Below are 27,994 nucleotides of genomic sequence, written 5' to 3'. Positions count from 1 at the left end.
CAAATGAATTATTTCTAATTATTATCACTAAGGATAGCATGATCATTCACTTTTATGTTCCTGTATGCTTCTCTTCCCGGAATTGATCCTTGCACAGCTTAACTTTCTTTAACAAGCTTCTAGTATATTATGTCTCTTGTTGTAATGAATGGTCTGTGATGGCTTATACTTGATCTATTTTTTATCTTTCCCAGGAAAAAAGTATTGTTTGTGTATTTTGAAAAATTGTTTGTTTTTAGAGACAAGGAAAGTCAATATACAATAGAGTATGGTGTTTTATTTATTCTTAATGCAAACAATTGAAAGTAACCACACAAAAAGAAGGAAATTCACTAAACAAGACATTACTATCTGGTTATTAACTCTGTGGGCTTCACTGTTGCAGATCTTTTGATGAAGTCAATGAAAAGTAACCAGATTTTCAGGGTTTTTTTTGATGGTGAGGTTTTCTGTTCGTTTCTAAAAATGTTTTATACTGGGATGTGAATATTGGAAGATGATTCTCAGCAGACCATCTAGGTGTGACTAATCAGTAGATTATTAATTCGTGCAATTTTGTAACCTTGGTTGTAATAGGTACTTGTTGAGAATAGATTTGGGGAAACCTGATCATGTTGTTGGATGTCTGGTTTTAGATTTTTATTTGTGCATGGTGCTACATTTTTTCCCCCCGTTTCCTGCTAACTAGATTTTTATCCTGTATAATAGAGGGGAGTTCATAATTGTTTTTGGTGGCTGAATACCATTTCACCTTTTCAGGCACGTCTGGAACAAGAACTGAAAAAGACACCAAAGCTTAGAAAATTTTGGAATCTGATCAAGAAGAATGATGAGAAAATGGATGAAAAGACACGAATGCAGTATGTTATAGAAACATTTTTTCATATTGAACTCAAAGCATGTAATGCATTGCTAGTGGTTCAGTTTAGTATTATTCCTGAGATAAATCTGTTTGAATTAAATCGATCTGAGAGTGACTGAAATCAGCAGTTGATAGTGTGCTGCTTCTGGACACAGTGTTATAGAACAGCATTCCAGCGAATTATCCTATGTGAAATGCTTATAGGGGTTATTTATTGAATCATCGCCAATTAACATATTAACCAGGTCTTAAAAAAACCTATATGATGAAAAAGAACATTTAACATTCCATACAGTTGATGAATAAATGTTTCCCTTTCTCCCAGATTTTAGAGATTATTTAAGTCTTATTGCTTACACTTAATGGTTTATTTTAAAGAAGTTTATGCATCTCTTACCCAGCAATATTAACTCTTCCAAACACTTACATTCCGCTGTGCATAAGATGCAGCATACATCTGTGATGCATCAATAATTACCTGCACTGCGATCACTTACTTTCTTTGATTCAATGGTAAAGTGGTAATCGATGAGCCAGTTCTTTGTAGTAAAGTTACAAATGTTGGCTATGCTAACTGGTAAGTCACTTTGATTGGTGATAAGAGAAAATGATTGCTGACAAAAAATATCTTGGTTTTGCTGCCGCTGTTTAAAAAAGATGCGGAAGAGTTAAGCTACAATTTCAAAGTTCCCGGAAACAGTTCTAGTAAAATAAACTTACCTTGGATATAAATTGCATTCAGTTTAGAACCTTTTGTGCTAATAAGAGATGTAATATACTTCTAGCCTGCATTTATGAAATATTAATGCTTTGATCCTATGTCTGATTTTAGGGCACATCGAGAAAGAAGATTTCTTTCACAGCTCATCCAGAAATTTATCTGTGTGCTAAAATCAATACCCCACTCAGGTAACTTTGTGTGCATGTATACAATACATATGTATTTTTTCAGGTATCATTTAGAAGCTCCTATGGTGCTGAACCAACTGTTCTTAAGGCCACAATCCTTCAGTCAGATCCAATAGGTTTGGATATTTACTTCAATGAGATATTGTGTTAATGTAGGGATCTGCTTGCGTGGCTCTGTCTTCAGGGGGTTTAAATCTCTATATTTTTGTAAAATAAAATAAATTGGAATATTACTTTACAGAGTTTCTTCTCTGTTCTTATAATATAAGAATGGCCCTACATGGTCAGACCAATGGTCCATGTAGCCTAGTATCCTGTCTTCTGACATTGGCAGTGCCAGATGCTTCAGAATGAACAGAGTCCCCAGTTCAGCAAAGCACTTAAACATGTGCTGAAGTCCATCACTGTTCAACAAAGGATTTATGTCCCATTGACAATAGAATTTAAGCACATACTTAAGTCCCACATTCAGCAAAGCACTTAAGTCCACAACATAAACCTGCACTCTCAGTACTGTGGGGTTAGAGTAAGGAGAACAAAAACATACATGAAAAGTGGGGTCTTATGTGTCTTCACCAGAAAATTGGTCTGACAAGAAAATATGCATGCCTGATTTTGAAGGAAAATGTATTAGTACAAGAAGCAATGTTAAACCTGCAATAAAGGCTATTACTATAATGCTGCCAATTTCAGCATCAGCTTAGACTATAGCTCCTGCAGGACCCCTGTTCTTAGTAGTGCATTAGGTTGCCATAAAACCAAAATTCTGTGCATCTGGAAGATACTAGAAAACTGAATATTCATTAATGCAGACCCAGTACTCTCCTCGCTGGTGTGATCCTAAGAGTCTCCCCCACAGGCCTATTTAAGGCTCCTGTATGACTACTCTGCTCATGCCTCCTCCTTCTGGGTCAGTGTAACCCTTACTGATTCATCTTGAAAGCAGCAGGGAAAGTGGAAAAGATACTTCCTAAATCAATAACAGTAACATCTGTCAGGGCTCATCTCTCTTCCCTTTAATAAAAAAAAAAAAAAAAAAGCCTCAAGGCTATTTCATTTGAGAGTTTATTTTTAGAAAGATTAGTCTTGGTCCCCTGTTTGGCCCCCTTCTCCATGCCCTTATTCCCTTTTTATGTTGGAACCTTGTGATTGGTTTTGTTTGAATTTTGAGTTATAGTGGTTTATTATATTCTTAATTGTATTTTAATTATATTTTTATCTTGTGCTTGTCTTGTATATTTTTATCTTAATACCTTAGCAGGAGAAGCTTTATTTAAATAAAACCTTATGATTCACAGCTGTGCTGTAGACTTGCTGTGTGACCTTGTGCATGTCGCTTAAGGCTGTTTTCTGCACCAATCTAGAGTAATCAAGCTTGATGCAGGGGGATTCCATGAGGGCTAGGGGAAAGAATCTTCCACTGTACAATCCAAGCTGTGGCTGCTGTTGCAGCCATTTCCATTCCAATGTCCTTGCTTTGTCAAGGGGCAAAATCTACTGGATTTGTATAGTAGTGGATCCATTGACTTTGCTTCTCCCTGGCAACTGCTGTCAACCTCCAAACCTAGCTGCTCTGCAGAGCCATTCAGGCAATCTTCTTGAAGCTGGGTTCCATAGTGTCCCCAAGCCTGTGCATGCTTCTGTACCCTCCGTGCATGGATTCACACCGCTTTTCTTAACTACAATATGCTGGCTTATGGAAATGCGGTTGTATTGTCTGATGAGAGTACATCGCCACAGTATGCATATGTTTATTATACAGTCAGGCTAGGGGAAAGGACTTAAAGGTGACTGGTCCAAGGATAACTTGCATCTCAAATTTAATTATCAAACAAAATGTTTTCTCCAAGTGAAATTTAGTTTCTTGTTTCACTGTCCTTTATTACTTCTGAATGTCAATTATGCCCTATATTGGATAGCCATAGTTTGCTTGCAGGCACTGGGAAGCCCAGTAGGTGCTCTGTGTTAAAGTTGAGTACACTTGCTAGATCTGAACAGGAGTCTTAAGAGAGTATCTGTTTTGCTGCTTATTGTTTGTTTGTTCCCCTACTTTCTAGAGCAACTCGGTTTTAGGATCTATACTTGAGCTCTAATAGGCAATTCCAAAAATCAGAACTGAGTGCTTTGAAATTGTAAAGACCTTTTTTTAATAAAAGTCATGGCCAAGAATTTTTAAAGTGACTAGTGACTTTAGGAGCCTCAATTTTGCATGCTCGGCTTTTGACATACTGTAGAGGCCTGATTTTTGGAGAGTGGGTGCTCAACATTTTGGGAAAATCTGGTCCCTTCATGGTGTATTAGATTGAGTGCCTCAATTTAAGATTGGCCCAACTCACTAGTTATTTCTGAAAATCTTGGCCTGTGACTTCATTACATCTGAAAATCTGTTTTGGTTTTGGGGGAGCATTTCAGAATACTGGAAGAATGATCCAGTAAATGTGTAAATCTAATACGGATTAAATGCTAAGAAATATTAATGTTTGCAGTGTTGTTGTAGCCACGTTGCTCCCCAGATATTAGAGAGAAGAGATGGGCGAGGTAATAAAGATGTTATCTCACCCACCATGTCTCTTTAAGAAGCATTAATGTCAATTATTGGCTAACAAACAAGTTGCTGTGGGAGCTTCAGCTTTTTAGTTCTTGTTTAAATGTGGTATATTTTTAATTTTTGAAGTGTGGTGGAACAACGATGTGAGGAATAAATGATGAGTTCAGGGATTTTTTTGTTTCTGTTTTTTGTGCTTAGGTCCTCTTTCCATGGACAAAGTTCATTACTGTGAAAGATTCATCGAACTCATGATAGATCTAGAGGTAAGATAACTATAAGACAGTGTCTCTCCAAAGCATTTGCTTTTGGAGAGAACATACTGAATATTTTCTGAACATATACTGCTCATTTACCTCTAACTGTACACAAACTACTCCAGATGGAAATGGGTTCAATCTCCATATCTGGAGGGAACAAAATTTTCTAATGTTGTATTACTAAATCTGGCTGTGAAAAGCCCAGCGACTGGCATCCTGTGCACTGACACAGACCTGCCAAACCAGACCTCTTTACACAATAATCCACGATTTGCACTAATGAAGAACGTCAACAGTTTAAAATGGGGTAAGCTGCACCCATGCAAACAGTGGCTTTGCCTGCCTATAGTTAGGGGTTTGCCCCATGGCAGCTGCACAGGGGACTGATCTTTGATGACTGTAAGCAGGGCAGATTGCCAGTGTGTGCAAGTGTAGAATTTAAATTGCCCAAAACAAGTAGATATTGATTGAAGCAGAGGCAATAATTCTGGAAAACAACGAGAATGTTCAAAGGTTTGGATCCATTCCAAGAGCTGTGCTCTTAATGTACATTGGGCCATCTTAAAACATTTTGGATTGCCAGTTGCAGCCTCAGAAAGCACAGGTAAAAAGCTGCCTGAAAGGCTGTCCAACAAGACTTCAAAATCAGTGAGAAGTTTGCAGGCATTGATTTAGAAACTTCAGTCTGTGACGATGTGTGAAACCAGTGAGTCTTTGGAAGAGGTAATGACTGCATCTGTTAACACCACGATTAAATGATGATCATTAAACTGCAGTGGTCATGGCAGTAGAGCAGTAGTCTCCAACCTTTTTATGCCCAAGATCACTTTTTGAATTTAAAGGTAATCCAGGATCTGCCCCGCCCCTTCCCCCGAGGCCCACTCACTCCATTTCTCTCTCTCACACACACCCACACCCACCCCTCCCCTACCTTCACTCACTTTTACTGGGCTGGGGTAGGGGGTTGCGGTTTGGGAGGGGGTGCGGGCTCAGGGCTGGGGTCGAGGGGTTTGCAGTGTGGGTGCGGGCTCTGGGCTGGGGTTTGGGGTGCAGGAGGGGTATGGGGTGCTGGCTCTGGGAGAGGGGTCAGTGCTGGGGCTTGGGGTGGAGGAGGGGGTATGGGGTGCTGGCTCCAGGAGGGGGCTTAGGGCTGGGGTTGGGGTGCAGGATGGGGTCTGGGGTGCTGACTCCAGGATGGGGCTCAGGGCTGCGGGTTGAGGTGCGGCCTCCCGCTGGGTATCACTTATCTCCGGCGGCTCCCGGTTAGTGGCGCAGCGTGACTGCTGCTAAGGCAGGCTCCCTACCTACCCTGGCCCCACGCTACTCCTGGAAGGTGCCAACGTGCCCCTGCAGCCCCTGGGAGGGGGCAGGGATGTGTGGCTCTGCGTGCTCCCCCTCTCTGCAAGCACTGCCCTCTCAACTTCCATTGACCACAGCTCCCTGTTCCTGGTCAATGGGAGCTGCGGAGGCGGTGGTTCCAGGCAGGAGCAGCGTATGGAGGGAGACCCCTACCCCTCTGCCCCCGGGTCTGTGCTGGCCGCTTCCGGGAGCAGTGTGGGGCAGGCAGCGAGCCTGCCATAGCAGCAGCCCCGCTGCACTACTGGAGATCGCGATAGACCAGTTGGTGACCGCTGCACTAGAGGGAGCTGATTTGCTTGCCCTCCCAGGTATGAGCAAAGATGAACAGATATCTGCGGTGAAATTCTAGTGCTACTGAAGTCAATGGAAGTTTTGTAATTGACTGACTTGAATGGGTTAGGATTTTCACTTGAATATCTGCTATGTCCATGACAAGCTTGATAGGCAGAGAAAAATACTGCTTTATTGTTAAAGAACCTTTCCTTGGCATGGGATTACAGCTGGCTTGGTTTCCCTCACTCGTTGTAATAGGAAAATGTGTTATATTGATCTTTCTGTGGATACAGTGGATGCTGCTTAATAGCAACCCTGATATTAACAACTTCTGGTTAATAGCAACATTTTGTTGGGAACCAGTCCATCACTGACTTTAATGGGATTTGGATGTTGGCAATAGCATGCCGCTTATTGAGAACTCTTTTTTGGAAGATAGACCCCTACTGCAGGCAGGTTTGTAGGGCTGCAGCCAGGGAAGGAAGTCCTGGGATGTGCCTTCACTGGCTGCAGCCCCTCAAACCTGCCTGCACTTGGGGACTACACAGGAGGTAAGTGGCTGGGATGCCTGAATCCCTGCCCAAAGGGGGACCCCCTGCTGGAGACCAAGCACTGCAGGCTGGGAGGGAAGGCTATGGGCAGGGCAGCAGCAGGAAGAGGGTCAGCAACTGAGATGCCTGGGCTTTCCACGGGAAGTGGTGGTCCAGGAGGGCCCACAGAGCTGTATGGCTCACATCTCTGTTCTCGTTCTGTCCATGTCCCAGTGCTTCTTTCCCTGGCTGTAGCCCCACAAACTGGCCTTCTGCTTATTGGCAACTGCTGGATAGTGGCAACTTTTTGCTGTTAACTGAGGGGTTTGCTAATAAGCAGAATTTACTGTACAGATGCTCCCCGACTTATGCAAGCGTTCCGTTCTGGAATGCCTTGCGTAACTCAAATTTTGTGTAAGTTGGAAACGTATACCTGACAATTACGCCAAAAAAAACCCCAAACAAAAAACACCTATTTCTAGCTTACAGAACTTTTTCTGTAAGTGCGGATTTGCGTACCCGGCCGGGGAGGGGAGGGGGGGGACACGGGGCGTCTGTAGTGTAAAGTCCACATCCACTTGTCTTTTTTTTTTTAACCATCTGTATGCTGTTTCAGAATGTAGCTAGCAAAGTGATACCTTGGTTAACTGTAGGAGGGAAATTCAGAGGAAAATTCTAATTGTAAATTCCTTTAATTTTTAGTTGTACTTATAATTTTTATGCCTGTGTTAGTTCATTTGCTAAGACTATAAATACATTAATTATCATTTGAGCTATCAAAAAAAGCCATGATTTATTACTACAGCCAAATTACTTCAGAAATTAAGACATTTTTTGTTTCCTTGCCACAAAAGTAGTACATTGTATTGTAAAACAATCCAGGGGGGCAATAAGGTTCTATAACATATGATCTGTGCAAGTACTGGAAATGTGACATTCTTCTGGGTTTCTCTAGTGCAGCTACTTTGAAGATTAAAAGGCAGTAGTTCACACATCAGTGATGTTGATATAGTTTCACATATGAATAGCAGGTTTATTTTAAATTATTTCAACTTCATTAAACTCTGTAAAGATCATGATGGTGGCACTTACAGAAACCGTAAGTACAGGTGATTTAGTGTTTGATACAGGAATATAAGTGTTAACTGGCCCATTGCTAAAAACCCTAAGTTTCCTAGGATCATAGTAGTTAATAACAAAAGACTAATTAGATCATCCAGGCCATCCCCTTGAAAGTACAGGGCACTGTCCCCGGAGAGAGGACATTTTTATTAAAGCTAATGTTTAAAATCAAGTTTACACAAGTTAAGAAGGAAGGTACTGTACATCTGGGGTAAGGCTTGAGTTATGAGAGATTACAATTATCGGTTACAAGGTTCACAAGATACATACATAGTAAATAACCAGCATAGACCCAGATTGGGATACAATGCTGGATCTTAGCCAAAAGGCCAAGAAGCAGTAAATTTAGGTCTGCTATCTGTCCTATGTGTATTACAGGAGAGTTAGAGTTCATATAGTTTGTGAAGCTTGCTGTACTGCTTGGAACTGGCAAACTAGAAATTAGTTATAAAAAGCCATCGTGTTCTTTCTTCTCTGTAGCATGTCCCATGTGAGTGGAGTATTTTTACATACATTTTAGGTCTCTTTCCCCCAACCCCCGCAGGGCATTTCAGATTAAATTACATTCATTACAGTTGAATCTAAGTTACTTGACCATTCTGCCCCTTGCAAATTATATGTTTTTGAAGGAACTGTCGTGGTTTGACTGACCTTTTTTTTTTTTTTTTTTAGTGACTATGAATGCCAGTTATTACTTACTGCAGTGACATACTGTTTCCTCCATCCCCATTTCCCCCACCCCTTATTCTGATTACTTAGTGGTGGTAACTACATACTGGCTGCTTAAATTCTATCTGTATTTTGAATTGAGTATGGTATTCTTTATATCTTGTCCTAAACTGTTACCTAATATGTGCTGTTAAACAGCTGCAATAATACACAAAAGTAATATCTGTATTTCAGTGGTAGGAGTGAAGTCATTTCTCTCTTTCCCTTACATCAGGAAAGATTTTAATAAGGCTTAAATAGTTTAATGTGTGAAAAATTCTGAGATCCATTGTTTTCAGTAAACTTTGAAGGAATGATTATTATTTTATTATGGTCCGTAAAGTACATTTACTGATATAGGTGTCATGAGAAATACAAGTCTTGAATAGTATTTGAATTTAAAAATAAAATATGCACACAAAATATAAGGGAACGACTCAGCTTTTACATTTTAAAAAATGCTCTCAAAAAAGCCTCTTTGTACTGTACAACAGATATGAAGGTCAAAGATATCGTTAATAAAAGAATTGCTTCTATGTCCTGCTAATAATGAAATCAAACAAATCAAATACACCTCAGTAGTGAGGTGTGCATTCTGAGGCCCTGACTCTGCAAAAGGCTCCACACTCAGGGATTCATATACCCACACAAAATTCACTCACTTAAATAGGAGTCAGCACAGGTGAATTGCATTCTAGGATAGATGTCTCTGGGCGGATTCTCTTTTATGTAAATAAACATCACCATCTGTTGATGCAGGACTCAGTCCTGACTCGCCGTCTTGAAATGCAGAGAAGATATATATGGAAAGCCAAGGGTTTCAAAATCATGTATGTTAAAACTACTACTAATGCCAAGTTATTTATTTTAGGCCTTGCTTCCCACACGGCGCTGGTTTAATACAGTATTAGATGACTCCCACCTTGTTGTTCATTGTTACCTGTCTAGCCTTGCTAAAAGGGCAAGGGAGGGCCATCTCTTCTGCCAGGTGAGTTTTGATCTTACTGAAGAGAGCTCTTCAGTTCTGAAGCAGCTCAAAATATTTGCTGCCTCTTCTCATGTTATCTGTCTTTGTCTGCTGAAAATTTGGATTATTATTGAGTAGACTTTGTACCCAGATTTATTTTAAAACATTATTTTTGCATTACCTATGTATGTGTGTGTTTATATCCTTGTCTCTGTGCTTTGAGCAGTTTTTAAAATAGTCTACACAGCATTCACCCAATGTGCCCTAACACAGATAAAACAAAAATCAGTTTAAATCTTCTGCTGTATTTGTGACCTCAAATTTTCTTCTGCACAACTCAGTCCTCCCCAGAAGCCATAGGAAGTGAATGGTTTATGTAGCATGCCCTGAAGTTCAACAGTTTAGGCTACTTTAGACCAAGGGTTGGTGTCAGCTGAATGGGATGAGGGCAGTCTGGCCTAGTGGCTGGAGTGGGCAGTAGGCCTAGCAGCCAGAGGCAAAGCCAAGGGTAAAACCGGAAGGCAGAAACTGGGTACCAGACCCAAGAGTTGAACTGGAGTCCATAATCAGGAACTGGAGCTGAGGGTCAAACTGAAGGTCAGGAATTGGAGTGAGCAGGGTATCAGGTAGGGAGGGTTTCAAGGCAGGGACAGGACAGAGACAAGGCTGAGTGCAAGGCAGGAGCAGGCACAGTGGTGGGTATGAGTACTGAGAAGCTAGTGAGCTGCTGCTGCTGGCTTAAGAGTTGGCCTGCTGGCCTCTGCAACCAATCAGGTTGTGTGCCTAGTCAGGCTGCCAGCTGCAGGCTGGCTGTACTGATGAGTCTGGGTGGAGACTAGCTCTGCTGCAGGCCCTGATTCGTGACAGCTGGGGAGCGAATTCCAAAACTGACAAGGCTTCATGAACATCCTACTGAATTTGACATTAGAATCACATTATTCCAACTGCCATCCTTCTTTTCTTTTAATGTGCTGACAAGGTCTTAGCAGATAGTATTTCGCAAACTGGTAGTTGTCAATATTTTACACCATCAGAAGGCTGGTTTAAAAAAAAAAAAAGAAAACATTTCTAAATTTCAGAGTGGTAGCCATGTTAGTCTGTATCAGCAGAACAACGGGGAGTCCTTGTGGCATGTTAGAGACTAACAAATTTATTTGGCCATAAGCTTTCGTGGGCTAGAACCCACTTCACCAGATGCATGGAGTGGAAAATACAGGAGCAGGTATAAATAGCACCCTCCTATACATGCCACTATATTTACCTACGTGCCTCCAGCTTTGATCCAGACCACATCACATGATCCATTGTCTACAGCCAAGCTCTAAGATACAACCGCATTTGCTCCGATCCCTCAGACAGAGACAAACACCTACCGGATCTCTATTAAGCGTTCTTACAGTACCCACCTGGTGAAGTGAAGAAACAGATTGACAGAGCCAGAAGGGTACCCAGAAGTCACCTACTACAAGACAGGCCCAACAAAGAAAGTAATAGAATGCCACTAGCACCTACAGCCCCCAACTAAAACCTCTCCAGCGCATCATCAGGGATCTACAACCTATCCTGAAAGATGATCCCTCACTCTCGCAGACCTTGGGAGACAGACCAGTCCTCGCTTACAGACAGCCCCCCAACCTGAAGCAAATACTCACCAGCAACTACAAATACACACCACACAACAAAAACATCAACCCAGGAACCAAAGCCTGCAACAAACCCCGTGCCAACTCTGTCCACATATCTATTCAAGGGACACCATCATAGGACTTAACCACATCAGCCACCCCATCAGGGACTCGTTCACCTGCACATCTACCAATGTGATCTATGCCAGTAATGGCCCTCTGCCATGTACATTGGCCAAATTGGACAGTCTCTACGCAAAGTAATAAATATACACAAATCTGACATCAGGAATCATAACATTCAAAAACTAGTTGGAAAACACTTCAATCTCTCTGGTCACTTAATAACAGACCTAAAAGTGGCAGTTCTTCAACAACAAAACTTGAAAAACAGACACCAACATGAAGATGCAGAACCGGAATTAATTTGCAAACTGGATACCATCATATTAGGCCTGAATAAAGACTGGGAGTGGTTGGGTCATTACAAAACCTAAACCTAATTTCCCCAATACTAATTTCTCCCTACTGTTACTCACACCTTTTTGTCAACTGTCTGTAATGGGCCACTCTCTTACCACTTCAAAAGTTATTTTTCCTCCCTTGATATCCTGCTGTTAATTGATTTATCTTGTTAGATTGACCTCACACTTGGTAAAGCAACCCCCATCCTTTCATATATTTATACCTGCTCCTCTTATTTTCCACTCCGTGCATCTGATGAAGTGGGTTTTAGCTCACGAAAGCTTATGCCCAAATAAATTTGTTAGTCTCTAAGGTACCACAAGGACTCCTTGTTGTTTCTATTTCTAAATTTAATACTCTAGCAGCTGTTAATCAAGTCCAACTTGAAATGAAAAAGAAACTTGGTAACCAGAATGATGTGAATTCTTTTTCTGCTCAGGTCCTTTATCATGAGGTTTGTCAAAGCTAGAAAGGCGTGAGTCCTCTCGATCTATTTTCAGGACCAGTATTTGTAGCAATTGTCCTGGACCACTCAGAAGAGAGTGAACTTTGATCCTCTCGTTTTCAGATGGATTTCATTGGCTTCATAGCAAATTCCATTTGTTACCTGGATCTATCCAGATATAGTCTCTCTCTGTTGATAGGAGGAGCTTTGTCCTCCAGAGGTGCTGTATGGGGTTAGCATTCTTTTTAAAGAAAGGTGCCTTCTGTGGCCAAAGCAGGCTAGCCAGTAACCCCTTAGCATATAGCAGTACAGTCAGTGTACCAGGCCTCTGCATCTATGCAAACAGTGTGCCAGTGGTTTCAAGAAGTTCTTGCTTATTTTAATCTCATTTAATTTTCTTTAGTAATGGGGTAGTTATGATCCTAGTGCAGCATTCAAAAATTAATTCTACTTTTTCATTGTGATACTATTGAAGCAAACCCTCATCACTTCATGGCAGATGACTAGGGTTTTATCTTTTTCACTTGTTATGCATTTTAAAAAAAAAAGTATATCTCCATATATCATAGAACTGGAAGGGACCATGAAGGGTCATTGAGTCCAGCCCCCTGCCCTCACTAGCAGGACCAAGTACTGATTTTTTGCCCCAGATCCCTAAGTGGCCCCCTCAAGGATTGAGCTCACAACCCTGGGTTTAGCAGGCCAATGCTCAAACCACTGTGCTATCCCTCTCCCCAAAAAACATCTCCCTGCATTTATTGCAGTCACTAGAAGTTCACTTTATGTATTTGAAGTTATGTTAAGATGTTCTCTGCAGCTTTATCCCATGGCAGTTAGGCTAAATTCCCTATGTAACTAGTCTCAACTTTAACTCTTGGCAGCTCCTAGGAGAATTGCCTTGATAAAAAGTTAATCAACCATTATTTTAGTCTCTTAAGAGAGCACTTCCATAGTAGACCTTTATTTTTTTGGTTGGAACTGTAGCCTTTGCATTCCTATGAGAGAGACTGTCACTTTTGAAGTTCATTGTGCACACATGTTGAACATTGTATTGTGCATGTATCAGGTGGTATTTGAACAGTTCATTTTATTTGCATGTATAGCCTTTTTACAAGAATTAGTATGAATGGCATTCAGGGTAATGTGATTGGCCATGTGGATATAAATTCAAGATAGGGGTTCTTATATGAATTATTTTACAACTCTCTGCATACAGAGATAGGTATTATGGACATTGCTGGGACTTCCTTAAACTGTATCTAGAATCTCAAATACAATTGGTTTCAAGTTATTTTTGGCTAATGCACAAAACATATAACTAGTCAGTCCATGCATATTTCTCTGTCTAGATTATTGGTACCTTGGTAAGATATATATTGTACAGGGGTGCCTGAAGTTGAGATGTTAGGTTCCATCTCTTTTTGTTCAAGGCTTTATATGGTAGTTGCTGATCCCATTCTCATACGTCACTAATTTACATGTATCTTGTTTCAGCTTTTAGACATGCTTAAATTCTACACTGGCTTTGAAATTAATGACCAGACTGGGAATGCTTTGACAGAAAATGAGATGACTACAATTCACTATGATAGAATTACTTCCTTACAGGTAGGCAAACACTGTGTTTCATTATGTATTTGTTTAAATATAATTTGCAAGTAAGGTGGTGATTCTGGTCTTTCCAAAAGGAAACGTCTTGCTTTTTCTGCTGTATTAAGGAATGGTGCTAGTCTTTCAGTTCCTATCTTTGCATCCTAGCTTTGTTCAAAAATATCCTGAAGAACTTCATATAACACACGCTTTGAATTGCATGAGCAGATAAAAGAACCTAACTAAAGTGACAGTCAATATTAATAAGCCTATTATCCGATTCAGCAAAACAATACCACCTCCAGTTTTGATCTTGTCAATTCATTAACTAAAAAGGGTCAATCTCAATCATAAGACTTATTTGTGTGGGAAACCTAGGTGCAGAAGGAAGTGGTATGCGTTATGCAATATATGTCACTTTCCCCAGAATGAGTACTGAGCATTGGACAGCACCTGCTGCTAATAGTGCTGTCTTTCAGGTGAGAGATAAATCAAATCCTGACTACCTGTGGTCAATATGAGACTTTTCACAAGAGCATTATGCATGTTTCACATGGTGCTAATTAGGACTGTGAAGAAATTTCTTTTTGGGTTTTCACTGCAGTTTTGAATTGCACCTCTGGAGGTTCACTGAAATTTTTTTCATGGCCTTTAAAGTTCAGAACTAGATGAACTTTGGTGAGTGAAATCCCTGAGTTTCATAACCTTGTCAGTCTCTACCAAAATTTCATTACTGCCAATTAGGAGGCTATTGTAATGCCAAAACATCTAGTGTTTATTAGATGTGCTAGAAAAATAAATACATCTCAGAAGCCCAAGAATAGTAAATCACATATAATAAGCAGAAAAATAGTTGCTTTTTCATTATTTTTACTCCAATAGTGCCCACTCTGTGCTAGGTGCTGCCACATGCAGAGGAAGATAGAGTTCTTACATGTTCATGATCAGGGTCTTTTATTATTAAACTCTTGTGCAATTCTCCTCCCTCCCCCCCCCCCCCCCCCCCGTAATAAACTTGAAGTTACTGTGAAAAGGTCAATTTAACCTCTCATTAAATTTTGGGGGGCTTTTCTAGAGAGCAGCTTTTGCACATTTCCCAGAACTATACGATTTTGCACTTTCAAATGTGGCAGCAGTGGACACTCGTGGTTCGTTGGAAAAGCTGTGTGGACCCCTGAGGTAAGCCATAAAGATGGAAATTCAGTTCTTCTGTTTCAAGGTTATTTCTCTCCATTGCTTGTTATTAGTCTTCCAGCCTTTTCATGTATGTTGTATTATACATGTGTAATGCTGAAATTAAATGTGTCACATTGCAAATTATGACTCCTGGTTGGAAGAAGGCATTTGGAGTTGGGACTCTTGGATTTAGCTTCTGAATTGCTGGTTAACCTTGGGCAAATCATTTGTGCTTCAGTTTATTCATTTGTGGAACCTAGTACGTAGACTACTTGCCACATCTGGGTGTGCAGAAGTTTAATTTATTATCGCTGGGTTGCTACTTTTTGCTTGTAAAATGCATCTTTCCCTTAATTCTGATCTCTGGAGTGAAAGAAACATTATCAATTTGAAATCTAGTCATTTTAAAAGTAGAAGAGTTATTAGTTTTTGGAACTATACATGCCCCTGAGTCGTCCTTCCATTTTTTGTGGCTATACAATAATTCAGGTTTTCCTGATATTTTCAAAATGTTTTTCTTTCCTTATTGCTGTATCAAAGACCCACAGAAATCACTGGGGGAATTTGAGTTGGAGCCACTCTTTCTCCCTAAGTTCTGCCAAGTGCATAAAATAAAGAAACGGGAAAAAACATAAATGCTTTTCACTAATCTTAGTTACAGTTTAAACATTTTCATATAAGTAACACTGTATATATTTGCTGTATTTACAATAGTCATTTTGTAAGTTGACTGGGTGTCCCTTTACGTCTGCTATTATAATTCTTAATGCAGTTCTGGGATCTCTGATACTGTAGGATAGATTAAACTCTTTCTGCCTGACTTGTCATTCTGTTAATTTTCCCATTATTTAGTCTTAATAAAACTACAGCAGTAGCAGTAAACAAAAAAGCCATCTTCTCTTGAATTACTTGTTAGAGTTGGCTTTCTCCTGTTCAAACATAATAGCTCATCCTGAAAAATGTAGACCTTTCTAGACTAACGTTTAAAAGTCTAATAGCAACTATTAGCTAATGTGCTAACACATTTTAAAAGTCTAATGTGGACAGGTATTCTGCCTTTAACACACAGGCTCTACCCTGGGCATTAGCTTGACCACTTGAGCAAATATTAAAGGCAGTGTGTCTTGTCTGTTCAAATATATCTGAATATATATGGAAATGAAAATCTTAGCTGGAAGGTCTTATTATGTTCCCTATTTTTGTATCTGAATTCTTTATGAATGGTGTGCTGTATCTGTCGTTATTAATCACTTTCTGTAATGCAGATACTGTGCTCGTTACCTCTAGGCAATTACCAGGTAAAGCAACTAAATGCAAACTTTGCTTAACTTTTAAGACTCTAAGGTTTTTTCTTGATAGTTTTACAGTTCAGGTAACACAATCGAGTCTTCATTATTATTATTTTTTTAACAGCAGCTTTTATAAAATGTAAAAAATCACTGAGTGACTTTTGTATTTCCCCCCTCTCCCCATATTATGCAGCCCAAACACACTCCACCAGGTGGCATCATACCTCTGCTTGTTACCGGCTCTACCTGAAGGGGAAGATACAAGCTATGACAAAGAATTTCTGCTAGAATTACTGGTAAACCACACACATGCAAATTAAATTTATCGCCTGTGTTTTTTCTTGCAAGAAGGCTTGCGTTCACTTCCTCAAACTGAATAAAATCACAGCAATTGCAGCGCTAATGCTGCCAACCACATGATGGCTTTCACAGTTAGGAATGCTTTATGAACTACAGCAGTATGATGACTGAGGCTAGGTCTACACTACCCGCCTGAATCGGCGGGTAGAAATCGACCTCTTGGGGATCGATTTATCGCGTCCCATCGGGACGCGACAATCGATCCCCAAATCGGCGCTCTTACTCCACCAGCGGAGGTGGGAGTAAGCGCCGCCGACAGAAAGCCGCAGAAGTCGATTTTGCCGCCGTCCTCACAGCGGGGTAAGTCGGCTGCGATACATCGAATTCAGCTACGCTATTCATGTAGCTGAATTTGCGTATCTTAAATCGACTCCCCCCTGTAGTGTAGATGTACCCTGAGTGAGTTGGAAACAGATATGATTCAAATCTAGTAAATTAATGACTAATCTTCAAACAGGGAAAAGGATGACTTAGGAAATATGGCTCCTCTGGGAAAGTGCTGGTGTGTCTGAACAATGGCAGCTTTAGAGGACTGTTACCAGTGTTTCATCAGCAGTTGCTTAAGCTCCACATATTGTGAAAGTTGTTACAGCATGTGTAGATGCTTGCATGATACCTGCGTCCTTAGTTGTTTAGACCTGTTTAAAATATATTTAGGCTGCGATTTTTTGTTTGTTTTTGTTTCAGTGCTGTCTAAAGGGATTTAGACATTCAGTTCCCATAAATTAAAGTGAGAATTGAGCATTCAGATCCCATAGGCAGGTTTGAAAATCTCCACGAGTATAGAAATGGGGTGGGGGTGGGAGGAGGAATTCACTTAAGTAGATACTGATCTGAGCAAGGAACTCTAACCTGTGTTGTAATGATCGAACACTTCTCAACATATCCATTGTTCCATTTCCTCTTCGAAGGCTGACATTGCTGTAGCTGATCATATTTTAAAATTATTTGGAATATTTTCTTGATGTTGTATGAGCAGTTTTCAGTCAGATTGTGAACAGATCCTCCTGCTAATATAAGGCCTATTCAAACAGGATGCAGTGGTATCAGACACATTTTTCTGTATAGGCACTTGATACTTTATACCCAGCAATAAATATTTATATCAGACCTAACTACTATAGGCAAACATTGGTGTTCAGAAAAAATATAGTGAAAATTTGTTCAATCTTCAGTTTAAATTCTAACCTTGTGAGGGAAACATTTAGACTAGATATTTTCAGCCATTTCATACTTTTTTTGTGCTGTTTAAAACTCATTAAAAAAAATGCCATTTTTTAATAGGGAAAGAGAATCTTTCTTCTCCTGTCTTGTCAAAGAGTAATGTTAAAACTAGGACATTCAAATTATAGTGGGACACTGCAGTATTAAGATCCATGCTTGAACTATTTATGGTCTGATACCATTGAGCTACATGCTAACTATTCTGTGATAATCGTATGACTTCATTTGTGTTTGATAATGCATCATTGGATACTACCTGTGCTCTAAAAGAGCCTGATCCAAAAGTCCTTTGAAGTTAATGGGACTCTTTATTACAGGTGACTTTGGATGAGACCATTAATTAATGAATTATTAAACAGGCCTGGTTTTCAAAGAGGCATAAACCTGGCTTCTAAAATTACACCTCAACTTGTTTGTCATCTTAGTAAAATGGGACCTCTTTCATTGTTTTTTAAAGAAATAGCCCACATCAGGTTGTTAGCAATACTTTTTATGATTTCCTTCAATATACAAACAAGATTGATTAACTGAAGAAAAATAAAACATAGACACTTTGGCGGTAACTTTTTAATTTCTGAAGTCTTAAGGTACTTTTATCACTTCAGCTTGTTGTGTGTTGAAGACATGATCTTTTTAGTGTTCACTTCCTGGATGACCATCCATTATTTGTCACTTGCATAGCAAAATGTTACTTGGTTAGGCTTTGGTTTAAATGTTCTCTTTTGCTTTCCTAGGTGTCCCGTCATGCACATCGAATATCTCAGATTCAGCAGCTTAACCAGATGCCTCTGTATCCCACCGAGAAGATTATTTGGGATGAAAATATTGTCCCAACTGAGTACTATTCTGGAGAAGGTATATTTGTTCAGATATATTTGGATTGCTCTTAAAACTACATAGTTCAAAGGACTTGTAGTTAATTCTAGTTCATTAAGAACTATTCCATAGCTTCTAAATCTGGACAATATTTACTTTTGGCTACTTTAGTGCCTTTTAGCTTCCAAGGGGGAAAAAAAAATCCGTTTTTATACGCTTATTTGAATTGGACTGCATAAATTTGATCTGAAATGAATGTCTTCATTACCAATTAGATAAACATAGATTAAAAAAGAATAATAAAAGCTTGGAGTAAATCATAAAACAATCTCATTTACTCCATCTATATATAAACATAGGAAAAAGCTGGGTTCCTCGTTGCTACTACCTGCTCCCAAGAAGTGAACTGTACAGAGCTTGAGAGAGAAGTGACTCATGCCATAGTTGTACAGTGAGCAGCAAGTGAATTCTGTTGAATTCCTTTAAAATAACTTTGCTCTTTTTCAATATTGATTCTTGAAAAGTCAGTTTAGTGTGGTGAGGTTTTGTCACTTTCAGTTTAAACGGAAATCCCAGACTTTAATACATATCCTGTAAACTGTACTATAAAACTACTTATGCTCAATATTGGCTATTAATTTTTTTAATATTTTAAATACGTTTGCCAGTAATGGCTTGTCAGTGAACCAATTTATATAGTTTTAAGGATAAAAGTGCCTATCTACATTTGTCACAGATGGGTGGAGGAGCAGTGTGCACATGAGTTGTTGCACACAGAAATGGAGAATGCTTTCTGAAAATTAAGCCTGAAAAATTATTTGTATTCTTGAAGCCAACGGGTGACATGGAATAGAATAGCTACCTCAGTTTTCATTGCCAGAAGAATGTAGATTAGGTAAGGCCACCAGTGCTGCTGCTCATAGTGGAGAGTCTGTAGAAATCCTTATTTCAATGGTGCCCTTTTTAGTGAAACTTCCATTTCAAATGCTCTTATACCTATTAGTATATGGCATTCTTAACCATATATGCAACAAAAATGGAAAGACTTATTTTTCACTTTGGTAAACTGAAACACTAATTTTAACCGATGTCTGGAAAAACTTCCTGTCGTCCTGTGTGATTACTCATTTCTGTGTTGCTTGTTTCATACTTTCACATTGCAAAATATTAATATTGTATACTGTTATAAAGATATTATGCTGAATATATGTCAGCCCTTTATATAATTTGTGTATAATTGTGCACACACAAAACTTCGTTAAAAGAACATTAAACTTGCAAAGGCAAGCACTCAAAAGTAGGAAATGCCAGAAGTAGGGTTGCCTATTCACTCGTAATTCTGGCATTTCCTAACTTCTGAGTGATTGAGTGGGTCCACAGACCAGGGTTCCTGTCTATTTGCTGGATCAGGAAGAAGGCCATGAGCCAGTTTTAAACCAGAATGTTTATCCCAAAACTCTTTTTCTTGGTTGGTCCCTGGAGAATCCAGTCTGAACTAGTATATGCATCTCTCTCTGGGGGTGCTCCAAAGGGTTGACAACAGAGGAAGTACATTAGCATTCTCCCCCCCCCCCCCACTAGAGAAGGTACATGCAATGCCACAATAGGTATTAACCCTAATTCAGTAAGATTTAACTTAATTAAATGAAGCTAATTTTAATTCCATAGGGTGTTTCAGGGTATTACAGGATACTGTATGCCAATCACCCCATTGTGTGCTGCTGTATTGACACCCACATGGGCCATCAGCAGGGCTGGAACCTTCAGATCCACTGCACAGACCTCTGCCACTTCAGTTAAGGGAGTAACCATTAGCAGTAGAAGACTATCATTCTCTTTGTGGACTGATACTAGAGGGTGTTTGGATACTTTTATCAGTGGGTTTCACAGATGTTTGCAAACAGCGGAGGACTGGTGAGACTCAGAAGTCTTGGGTTCATTCCAGGCTCTGGAGAGGGGTATGCTGTACTGGGCACAGACTCTTTGGCCCATTCCTCCAGACATTTTATCTACATATAGCTTCGCGGAATAGAAATAATTGTGTTCTATCACCTTTCTTTATTGGCAGTGTGTCTCTGTGCTTGTGGAAGCCAACATGTACTGTGTGCCAGAAAGATTTCAAGGATAATATTGCACGTTGCAAGAGTTTTCACGCTTTCACAGTTCATAAACAAAGGTGTAAAACTGGGACAGTAGTCAAGTGAAAGTATTAAATGGGTAAAGCCCTTTGTTATCAATATATACCGATTTCCCTCCCTCCTCCCCCCTCCAAAAAATGTCTGGGTTTTAAAAAAGACAGTAAGAGGGTTTTACCAGTTTAATTTTTTTTTCCCACCGGAAGTTTGGCTTTTTTGGGACTTGGGAATTTTTCGTGGGGGAAGCAGATGGGGCTCTGTCAGGGGGTGATGGTAGAGGTGGTGGTACTCATGGGCTGCAGCCTTCCTCTCCTCTCCTCATCCTGGCCCTTTGGCATGACTCTGTTTGCTTCCTGTGCACAGGAGGGGAGTGAGAAGAGCAGGGAACTGGGTCGTGGCAGCTGAGACCACCTGGCCATTACATGGAGGGGAAGGCTTCCTCACCGGCCTTTTGGTGCATACCCACTCTCTTCCCCAGTACCCCTCTTTCTCCCCCCCAGGGGGGAAGGTTTGTTTTGTTTACCAATTTTCTCCCATTTTTAAATAAAACCTGGTAAATTCCTGGGAAGCTAAAATTAAAAACCAAAACCAAAAGGCCTTCTAAATGAGCCATGTGTAAGAACTTGAGTTGTGGAGCAACACTAGTATTTCCATAGTGTAGGCTAAAAATACAGCTATTTATTTTGGAGAGACAAGGTGAGTGAGGTAGTAACTTTTATTGGACCAAACTTTTTCGTTGGTGAGAGAGAGAAGCTTTCAAACTATGCAGAGCTCTTCGTGAGTTCTGAGAGAGGTACTCAGAGTGTCACAGCTAAATACAAGCTCAAACAGATAGATTAGCATAAGTAGTAAGCACATATTCTGAGAGACTATTTATGGTTAAGTAGCCTATTATCCTGGGACTGACATGGCTACAACAAAATTGCTATTTATTTTGGGCATTCTGTGCCCAATTTTTAACACACTTAGGTCTCCCTCCATTAGCTTGACTTAATTAAAACTAATCTATCCACTTGAAATTTCATAGGAATGATTTTATGCCAATGTGAAAATGATTTGGGGCTAATTGGGCAGGGTATTTGAGGGACAAGATGGCTTGAAGTATGCAGTGATCTTCTAGAACATTTTCCTATCGTGGTGTTTTTTTTGTTTTGTTTTTTGTTTTTTTTGTCCCATGGTAATTCCACAAGCTTGGCTCAGATAAAAATTCCAAAATTTATTTTATCTCCAAACCTGGTGCCAATGATAGTTGGGGAGGTTGTTGCTGTCATTATTTAGCTGTTTTAAAGTATTTTCTGCATAAAATACAATCTCTGGAGCCATATGGAGCTAAGTATGGGTGGCTATAATGCTGGGAAGATAAGGTAGGGAACTATGTGGGCTGGGTGGGAGGTGTGTGGTTTTTTTAGTTGACAAGTGAGAGGGATAGTACTGAATGGGTGAGATATGGGGCCAATATGGACAGTGAAGGGGCCCATTAAGTAGAATAGATACTGCTCTCATAGATAAATTCTTTCCTCCTGCTCCTTCTATTCCCTCTCCGTAGCTCTATCAACAAAAATGTATCAGTTACTTAATGAGGGTGGAAAACATTGAACACTAGCATAAATGTTAGTCACTAAAGCACCTTTACTCTGCCCCTATATCACTATTACCATGATGTATTAAAAATAGAGAGAACCCTATTTTCAAATGTTTTACTATATTACTGATAGGAAAAATAAAGGTGACCTTCAGATAACTTTTTTCTGCTGCTTCATAGTGTCTATAGAAGGACAGAAAGCATGGGGATATTTTCTTTTCTTTTTTTTTTTTTCCTTCAGGTGTATTGTTAACGTCAAGTTTGGTCCTCTCTTGTTTTATGAGGGGGTTTCTGATAGATGTTGATGATGATAGGTTATTGTGAGCCCTAATACAGTGAAGGAATGATGGTGAAGAATCTTTGGACAAAGCCGCTTTTTGTTAAATGTTATTTCTTCATCGAAAATAAAGAGATCAGTTTAATAGTAATAAAAAACTTACTTCCTCTTTCAGTTGCTCAGCCGTCACTATCTTGGCTCTATTCTCTAGTCATCAGTCTTCCAGCCTCACTTCTTTTTTTGGTTTCTAGCGAAGAAACCACCTGACTTATCCACAGCATGTGTCACAGGGCCAGTTCTTCTACATCAGAAACTTTTTGGGAGAATTGTCCAATATGGTTGTCCTAAATGTGGTCACTTCTGGTGAAGTGAGATTTTTTTTTTTTTTTTTTTTACAGTGACTGCAAATAATTTGCTGTGGCAATGCAAAGACAGGTGCCTTTTAAGTACAACAGTTGCATACAGAGAGATGGTCAACAAGAATAAAATAATACAGTTACATCGCTTGAAGGTGATTTACAAAGGGGGGGGAGAGGGATGGCCTTTGTGCTGTCCCCCCCCCTTTTTTTTTTTTGGTAGTATGTGGCTTTAGAAGAAAGGACTCTTTAAATCTTCTCGTATCACGACTAAAGCATGATGATGGAATTCTATATAGTGTTTATGAATATGTAAAACCAATGAATTTGTTACATTTATAGACAGAAGATGGACTTAATGTTTTTTTTTTCCTTAGGCTGCCTCGCTCTTCCTAAACTGAATTTGCAGTTTCTGACTCTTCATGACTACCTTCTACGGAACTTCAATCTCTTCCGCTTAGAGTCTACGTATGAGATCAGACAGGACATTGAGGATAGTGTCAGTAGGATGAAACCTTGGTAATATTTCTGTATTAACTAAAACAAACCAAACACCACAATGTAGGAAGTAGCTAAAGCTTTTTGGGGAAAAAATAATTAGTGACATCTATAATATAAAGTGGATACATTCATCTAAGGGCTGCTCCACACTAACCCCCCACTTCGAACTAAGATACGCAACTTCAGCTACGTGAATAACGTAGCTGAAGTTGAAGTATCTTAGGGTACGTCTTCACTTACTGGAGGGTCCGGCGGCAGGCAATTGATGTTCTGGGATCGATTTATCGCATCTGGTTAAGACGCGAGAAATTGATCCTGGAAGTGCTCGCCGTTGACGCCAGTACTCCAGCTCGGCGAGAGGAGTACGCGGCATCGACGGGGGAGCCTCCCTGGCACGTCTGGACCTGCGGTAAGTTCGGACTAAGGTACTTCGAATTCAGCTACATTATTAACGTAGCTGAATTTGCGTACCTTAGTCCGAAGTGGGGGCTTAGTGGGGACCAGGCCCTAGTTCGAACTTACCGCGGGTCCACACGTGGCAGGCAGGCTCCCCCATTGACTCCGCGTACTCCTCTCATGGAGCAGGAGTACCGGCGTCGACGGCAAGCAGTTCCGGGATTGATCCAAGAAGATCAATTGCTTACTGCCGGACCCGGAGGTAAGTATAGACGTACCCTTTGTAGTAACCAACTGTTTCCAGTTGTTACAAAGGTATAAATGTGGTGTTCCATAATCTCTTCTAAAATACTGTTTCATGCAAGATTAATCTTCTAATAAGATTATGAAAATATATTTTGGGTATGGTTGCCCATGAAGAACACTTGTGACCACTATGTGCTGACTAGTATTCCTTTAGTAACATTAAGACCTTATTTGTCTTAAATGTTAACCACAAATTTCACTGTATTAACAATTGTTCTTAATTGTTGATCATTTGTATCAGTGTTATGGATGGGTAGTACTGGTGGGATTTTCACAGGTACTCAGTATTGGCCTAACTATGTTCCCAGTGAAGTCAAAATGTTATCACTCACTTCACTAGGAGCAGAGTTACACCGGTGCTGAGTGCTTTTGAAAATCCCACCTATATATGTCACCCGTACTCTTTTTCCTCTCTACGTTTTCTGTAGTGCATAGGGTGTAGTCTCCCTTTCATATCCATTAAATCTTTCTGTGGTGTTCTCATCTTCTCGCTTTCCTTGGATGACTTCATTTTTGAAATGTCATCACAAATTTTACCTTCACACAGGAGGTGAGAGTATGAAATTAAAATGTGTTAGTTTACATTATATGTTGATTATTTGTTACAAGATTTGCTAAAATTTCGTGCTTTTAAATTCTGGAATTCTGCTTCCTCATATCTCTCAAAAATTGGAGCTGATTATGTGATTTTTAAATTATTCAGCAGTTTAAAGAAAATCTGAATGCAGCAATGGTTAATGGCTCTAACACAACACTGATTTTTTTTTAATTGTTTTAGGAAATCAGAATATGGAGGCATTGTGTTTGGTGGATGGGCTCGAATGGCACAACCCATTGTGTCTTTCACTGTAGTAGAGGTGGCAAAGCCCAACATCGGTGAAAACTGGCCAATGAGAGTACGAGCAGATGTTACAATTCATTTGAACGTCAGAGATCACATCAAAAATGAATGGCAAGGTGCTTATTTTTATGTCAGTAATGAACATTCCATGCCCATCATAAATACATACTATCAGAATTTGGGATAAGTGTAGAGCTCTCATAATATTAGTGTTAAAGTACCCTGATCCTGCTCAATATTATGGCGCAGAAGTAGCTACACTATTAATGTTGGTATGCAGAGTTCAGTTTTAACAGGAGATTTAAACCTTTATTTTGTAAAAATCTAATTAAAATATAAAAAAAAAAATATAAACTTTATATAGTCAATATTTTTATGGTGCTTTGAAAAATAAATTGATATAGAAAAAATAAGAGTTCAAAAATCACCCTAGTGGTTTGAACTTTCCACAGCCCTAAGAGTTTTTACCAAGTATTTGGCAATAGGCTTTGTGATTGTTCCACAGTAGTCCTTAAAATAAAACAGGAAAACTTCTGTAAAGTGAAACCCTAGGATGCGTTGTCAGCAGTTTTTCATTGAACATGGGACCTCTGGACCTAAAAACCTGATCCTCTGTTGCCTGAGCTAAAAGAACTAGGTCTGTTAGTTCCATCAGTAGCAGACTCAAACTGTTTTATGTGAAATGACAACCATTCTCCATCTGGGCAAGGCAGAAAGGGCCTGTTCCTAACCAGTCTTCCATTCTCTTTATTCTGGCTCATGTACTTATAGTCAGGTCTCTCCCTCAGCTCTGCAAGGTAAAGCCCCACTACATTTTCAGCTTTTCACCTACCACTACAGGATTCTACAGTAATCTTTCACTCTAAAGCGTTCTTTTTTAAATTGTTCTTAATTGTTCTTCATCCTGTTCAGAAGCTGTCCCCTTTCTGATGTGTACATGTGGTGCTCGCCAAATTAACAACCACAATTTAAGCCATTGTCAGAACATACTTTCCACCTTTTTGTAGCTGAGTGGTAGTTGCATAAACCTCTGCAAATAAAGTTTGTCGTGATGGCAACAGTGCCCTGTTCTGTCGTCTGTTCGTTAGACAGCCTAGAACTACACAAACCAAGCAAACTTGGCGCAGGCCTATACCACTACGTTTTGTTGGCATAACTGTGTTGGTCAGGGGTGTGAAAAAGCTACACCATCTAGCCACATAGCTATGGCGGCAAAATCCCCTCTGTAGACACTCTAGAAGCTGATAGACAAATGCTTCTGTCATTTAGCTAATGTCATTTGGGGAGGTGGAGTTACTATGCTGGCAGAAGCACTCCTCCTTTTGACATATGCTATATCTAGACAAGGCCTGGCAGTCGCTTTTGCAGAAGTAGTAGTTGAAAATCTTATTTATGTTTGCATCTTTGTATGTACTGATTTAGAGATGCTTATTGGCATTGACTTTGAAAAGAGAATATGTCTCCAAAATAAAAATTGTCTATATCTATACTGTTGTTGGAATAATTAACATGAAAAGGGAAAGTGTCTGCAATGTACGGGGTAATGGTTTTACATAAGATCTGCCTTCAATATTTATTTTTTTTTAAAAAAGCTTGCCATAATATTCTTTTATATTGTATGATTTACTTTAATGGGATATCAAGATGGAAACCTCCATAGGTTACTTTAAAATCCTCCAAAACTCTTGAGAAATCAAGAGCCCTCCAAAATTAAAATTGCAGGATTATTCAAGTGAAAACTACTCAACTGGATAAGCACGCTGACAGCAAGCCCAACATGTACCTTCTATGTTACACCATGACACCATTCCTCTTGTAAAAGTAATACCCTGCTTGCTAACAAGAACAGAGTAGACAAGTAGTGTGGAGATGGTGTAGCCTGCATGCTGGTAGTCTCCTTTTGTTAAAGTTGTGGAGCAAATCTGATCCCTTTTATATTACAATGGAAAGGTGATGGGCTTTGACTTGATTAAAGCCAGTGTTTTTCTGGTTGTGCTTCTTAATATTGTCAGGAATTGCCAGCTGGCACTGTATATCCTATGTTTCCTAGTGTGGTATCAGTAGGCAACACTACGTGCTTAGGGAATTACACTTGAGTTGACCTTGTTGGCAAGCTGCATAGAAGCAATTATTCATATTCTGCAGTGACATTGACTGATAGTCCTTAAATTCAGTTAGAGCAAGATCTGTTAAATATGCTAGAGTTGGATAGTGTGTTGGCTATGTAGGCTGTCACATAGCACAAATGCTAAATGCAGAACATGCAGTAAAATGGATTGAGTTTATGGCAAAAGATAGAACTTTTGGATTGTGATATGAGTTTAAGTCCCAGCTCAGATGCGGCTTTGTAACATAGTAGCTTCTCAGTAGTATTAATAGGTACACCTCTACCCCGATATAACGCGACCCGATATAACACAAATTCGAATATAACATGGTAAAGCAGTGCTCCGGGGGGGCGGGGCTGCGCACTTCTGCGGATCAAAGCAAGTTCGATATAATGCGGTTTCACCTATAACGCAGTAAGATTGTTTTGGCTCCCGAGGACAGCGTTATATCGGGGTAGAGGTGAATTTCCATATTAGGTTTATTGTTGTCACATGGAAAGGATAGATACCTTCTGTACAGTTCAGTAAGCCAACTACAATGGTTACGCAGTTTCAGATATTTCTGATCAATAACCTATTATTGACTATCAATGGCAGCATGGTAAAAGATGGACTAGAGTATTGTCTGAAAAGCAGGATATCTGATGTATGCTGGACATCTGAGAGGTTTGTGCTAGGAACTCAGACAAGTCCCTGAATCCACACTATCTATTTTAAAAAACATTCTGCAGTCCTGGTCTCTCTCTTCCCTGATGTCTCCATAGATGGATCTTTCTTTTACATTTTCTTTGCAAAATAATTCATTCTAACTATATTGTCTAAAGCTCCCCTGTTCTGTCTTTGCTTCTTGTTTTTTTCCATTTCCATTTTGTTTGTTAAGCAGACTCTTTCCAGAAGTCATTACTTGTATTTTTTAGTTAGATTTTTTTTTAAATTGTTCTCTGATTACCTAACCATTTGGTCCAGT

The 27,994-nt window shown here is 39.7% G+C and overlaps 1 protein-coding gene across 1 annotated transcript in view; it reads left to right on the top strand.

The window, feature by feature from the left end:
* Positions 1-27,994, top strand: part of AQR (aquarius intron-binding spliceosomal factor) — a 102,133-nt gene that overhangs the window by 18,732 nt on the left and 55,407 nt on the right. The window contains exons 8-17 of the mRNA XM_034768924.1: positions 760-860; positions 1,695-1,771; positions 4,518-4,582; positions 9,440-9,556; positions 13,565-13,678; positions 14,736-14,839; positions 16,319-16,421; positions 18,444-18,564; positions 23,253-23,394; positions 24,857-25,035. Coding sequence (XP_034624815.1) covers positions 760-860; positions 1,695-1,771; positions 4,518-4,582; positions 9,440-9,556; positions 13,565-13,678; positions 14,736-14,839; positions 16,319-16,421; positions 18,444-18,564; positions 23,253-23,394; positions 24,857-25,035 — 1,123 coding nt within the window. The remainder of the gene's footprint in view (positions 1-759; positions 861-1,694; positions 1,772-4,517; positions 4,583-9,439; positions 9,557-13,564; positions 13,679-14,735; positions 14,840-16,318; positions 16,422-18,443; positions 18,565-23,252; positions 23,395-24,856; positions 25,036-27,994) is intronic.

The sequence above is a fragment of the Trachemys scripta genome, chromosome 4, assembly GCF_013100865.1.
Source record: "Trachemys scripta elegans isolate TJP31775 chromosome 4, CAS_Tse_1.0, whole genome shotgun sequence".
Lineage (NCBI taxonomy): Eukaryota > Metazoa > Chordata > Testudines > Emydidae > Trachemys > Trachemys scripta.
This window is presented reverse-complemented; position numbering and strand designations above follow the sequence as displayed.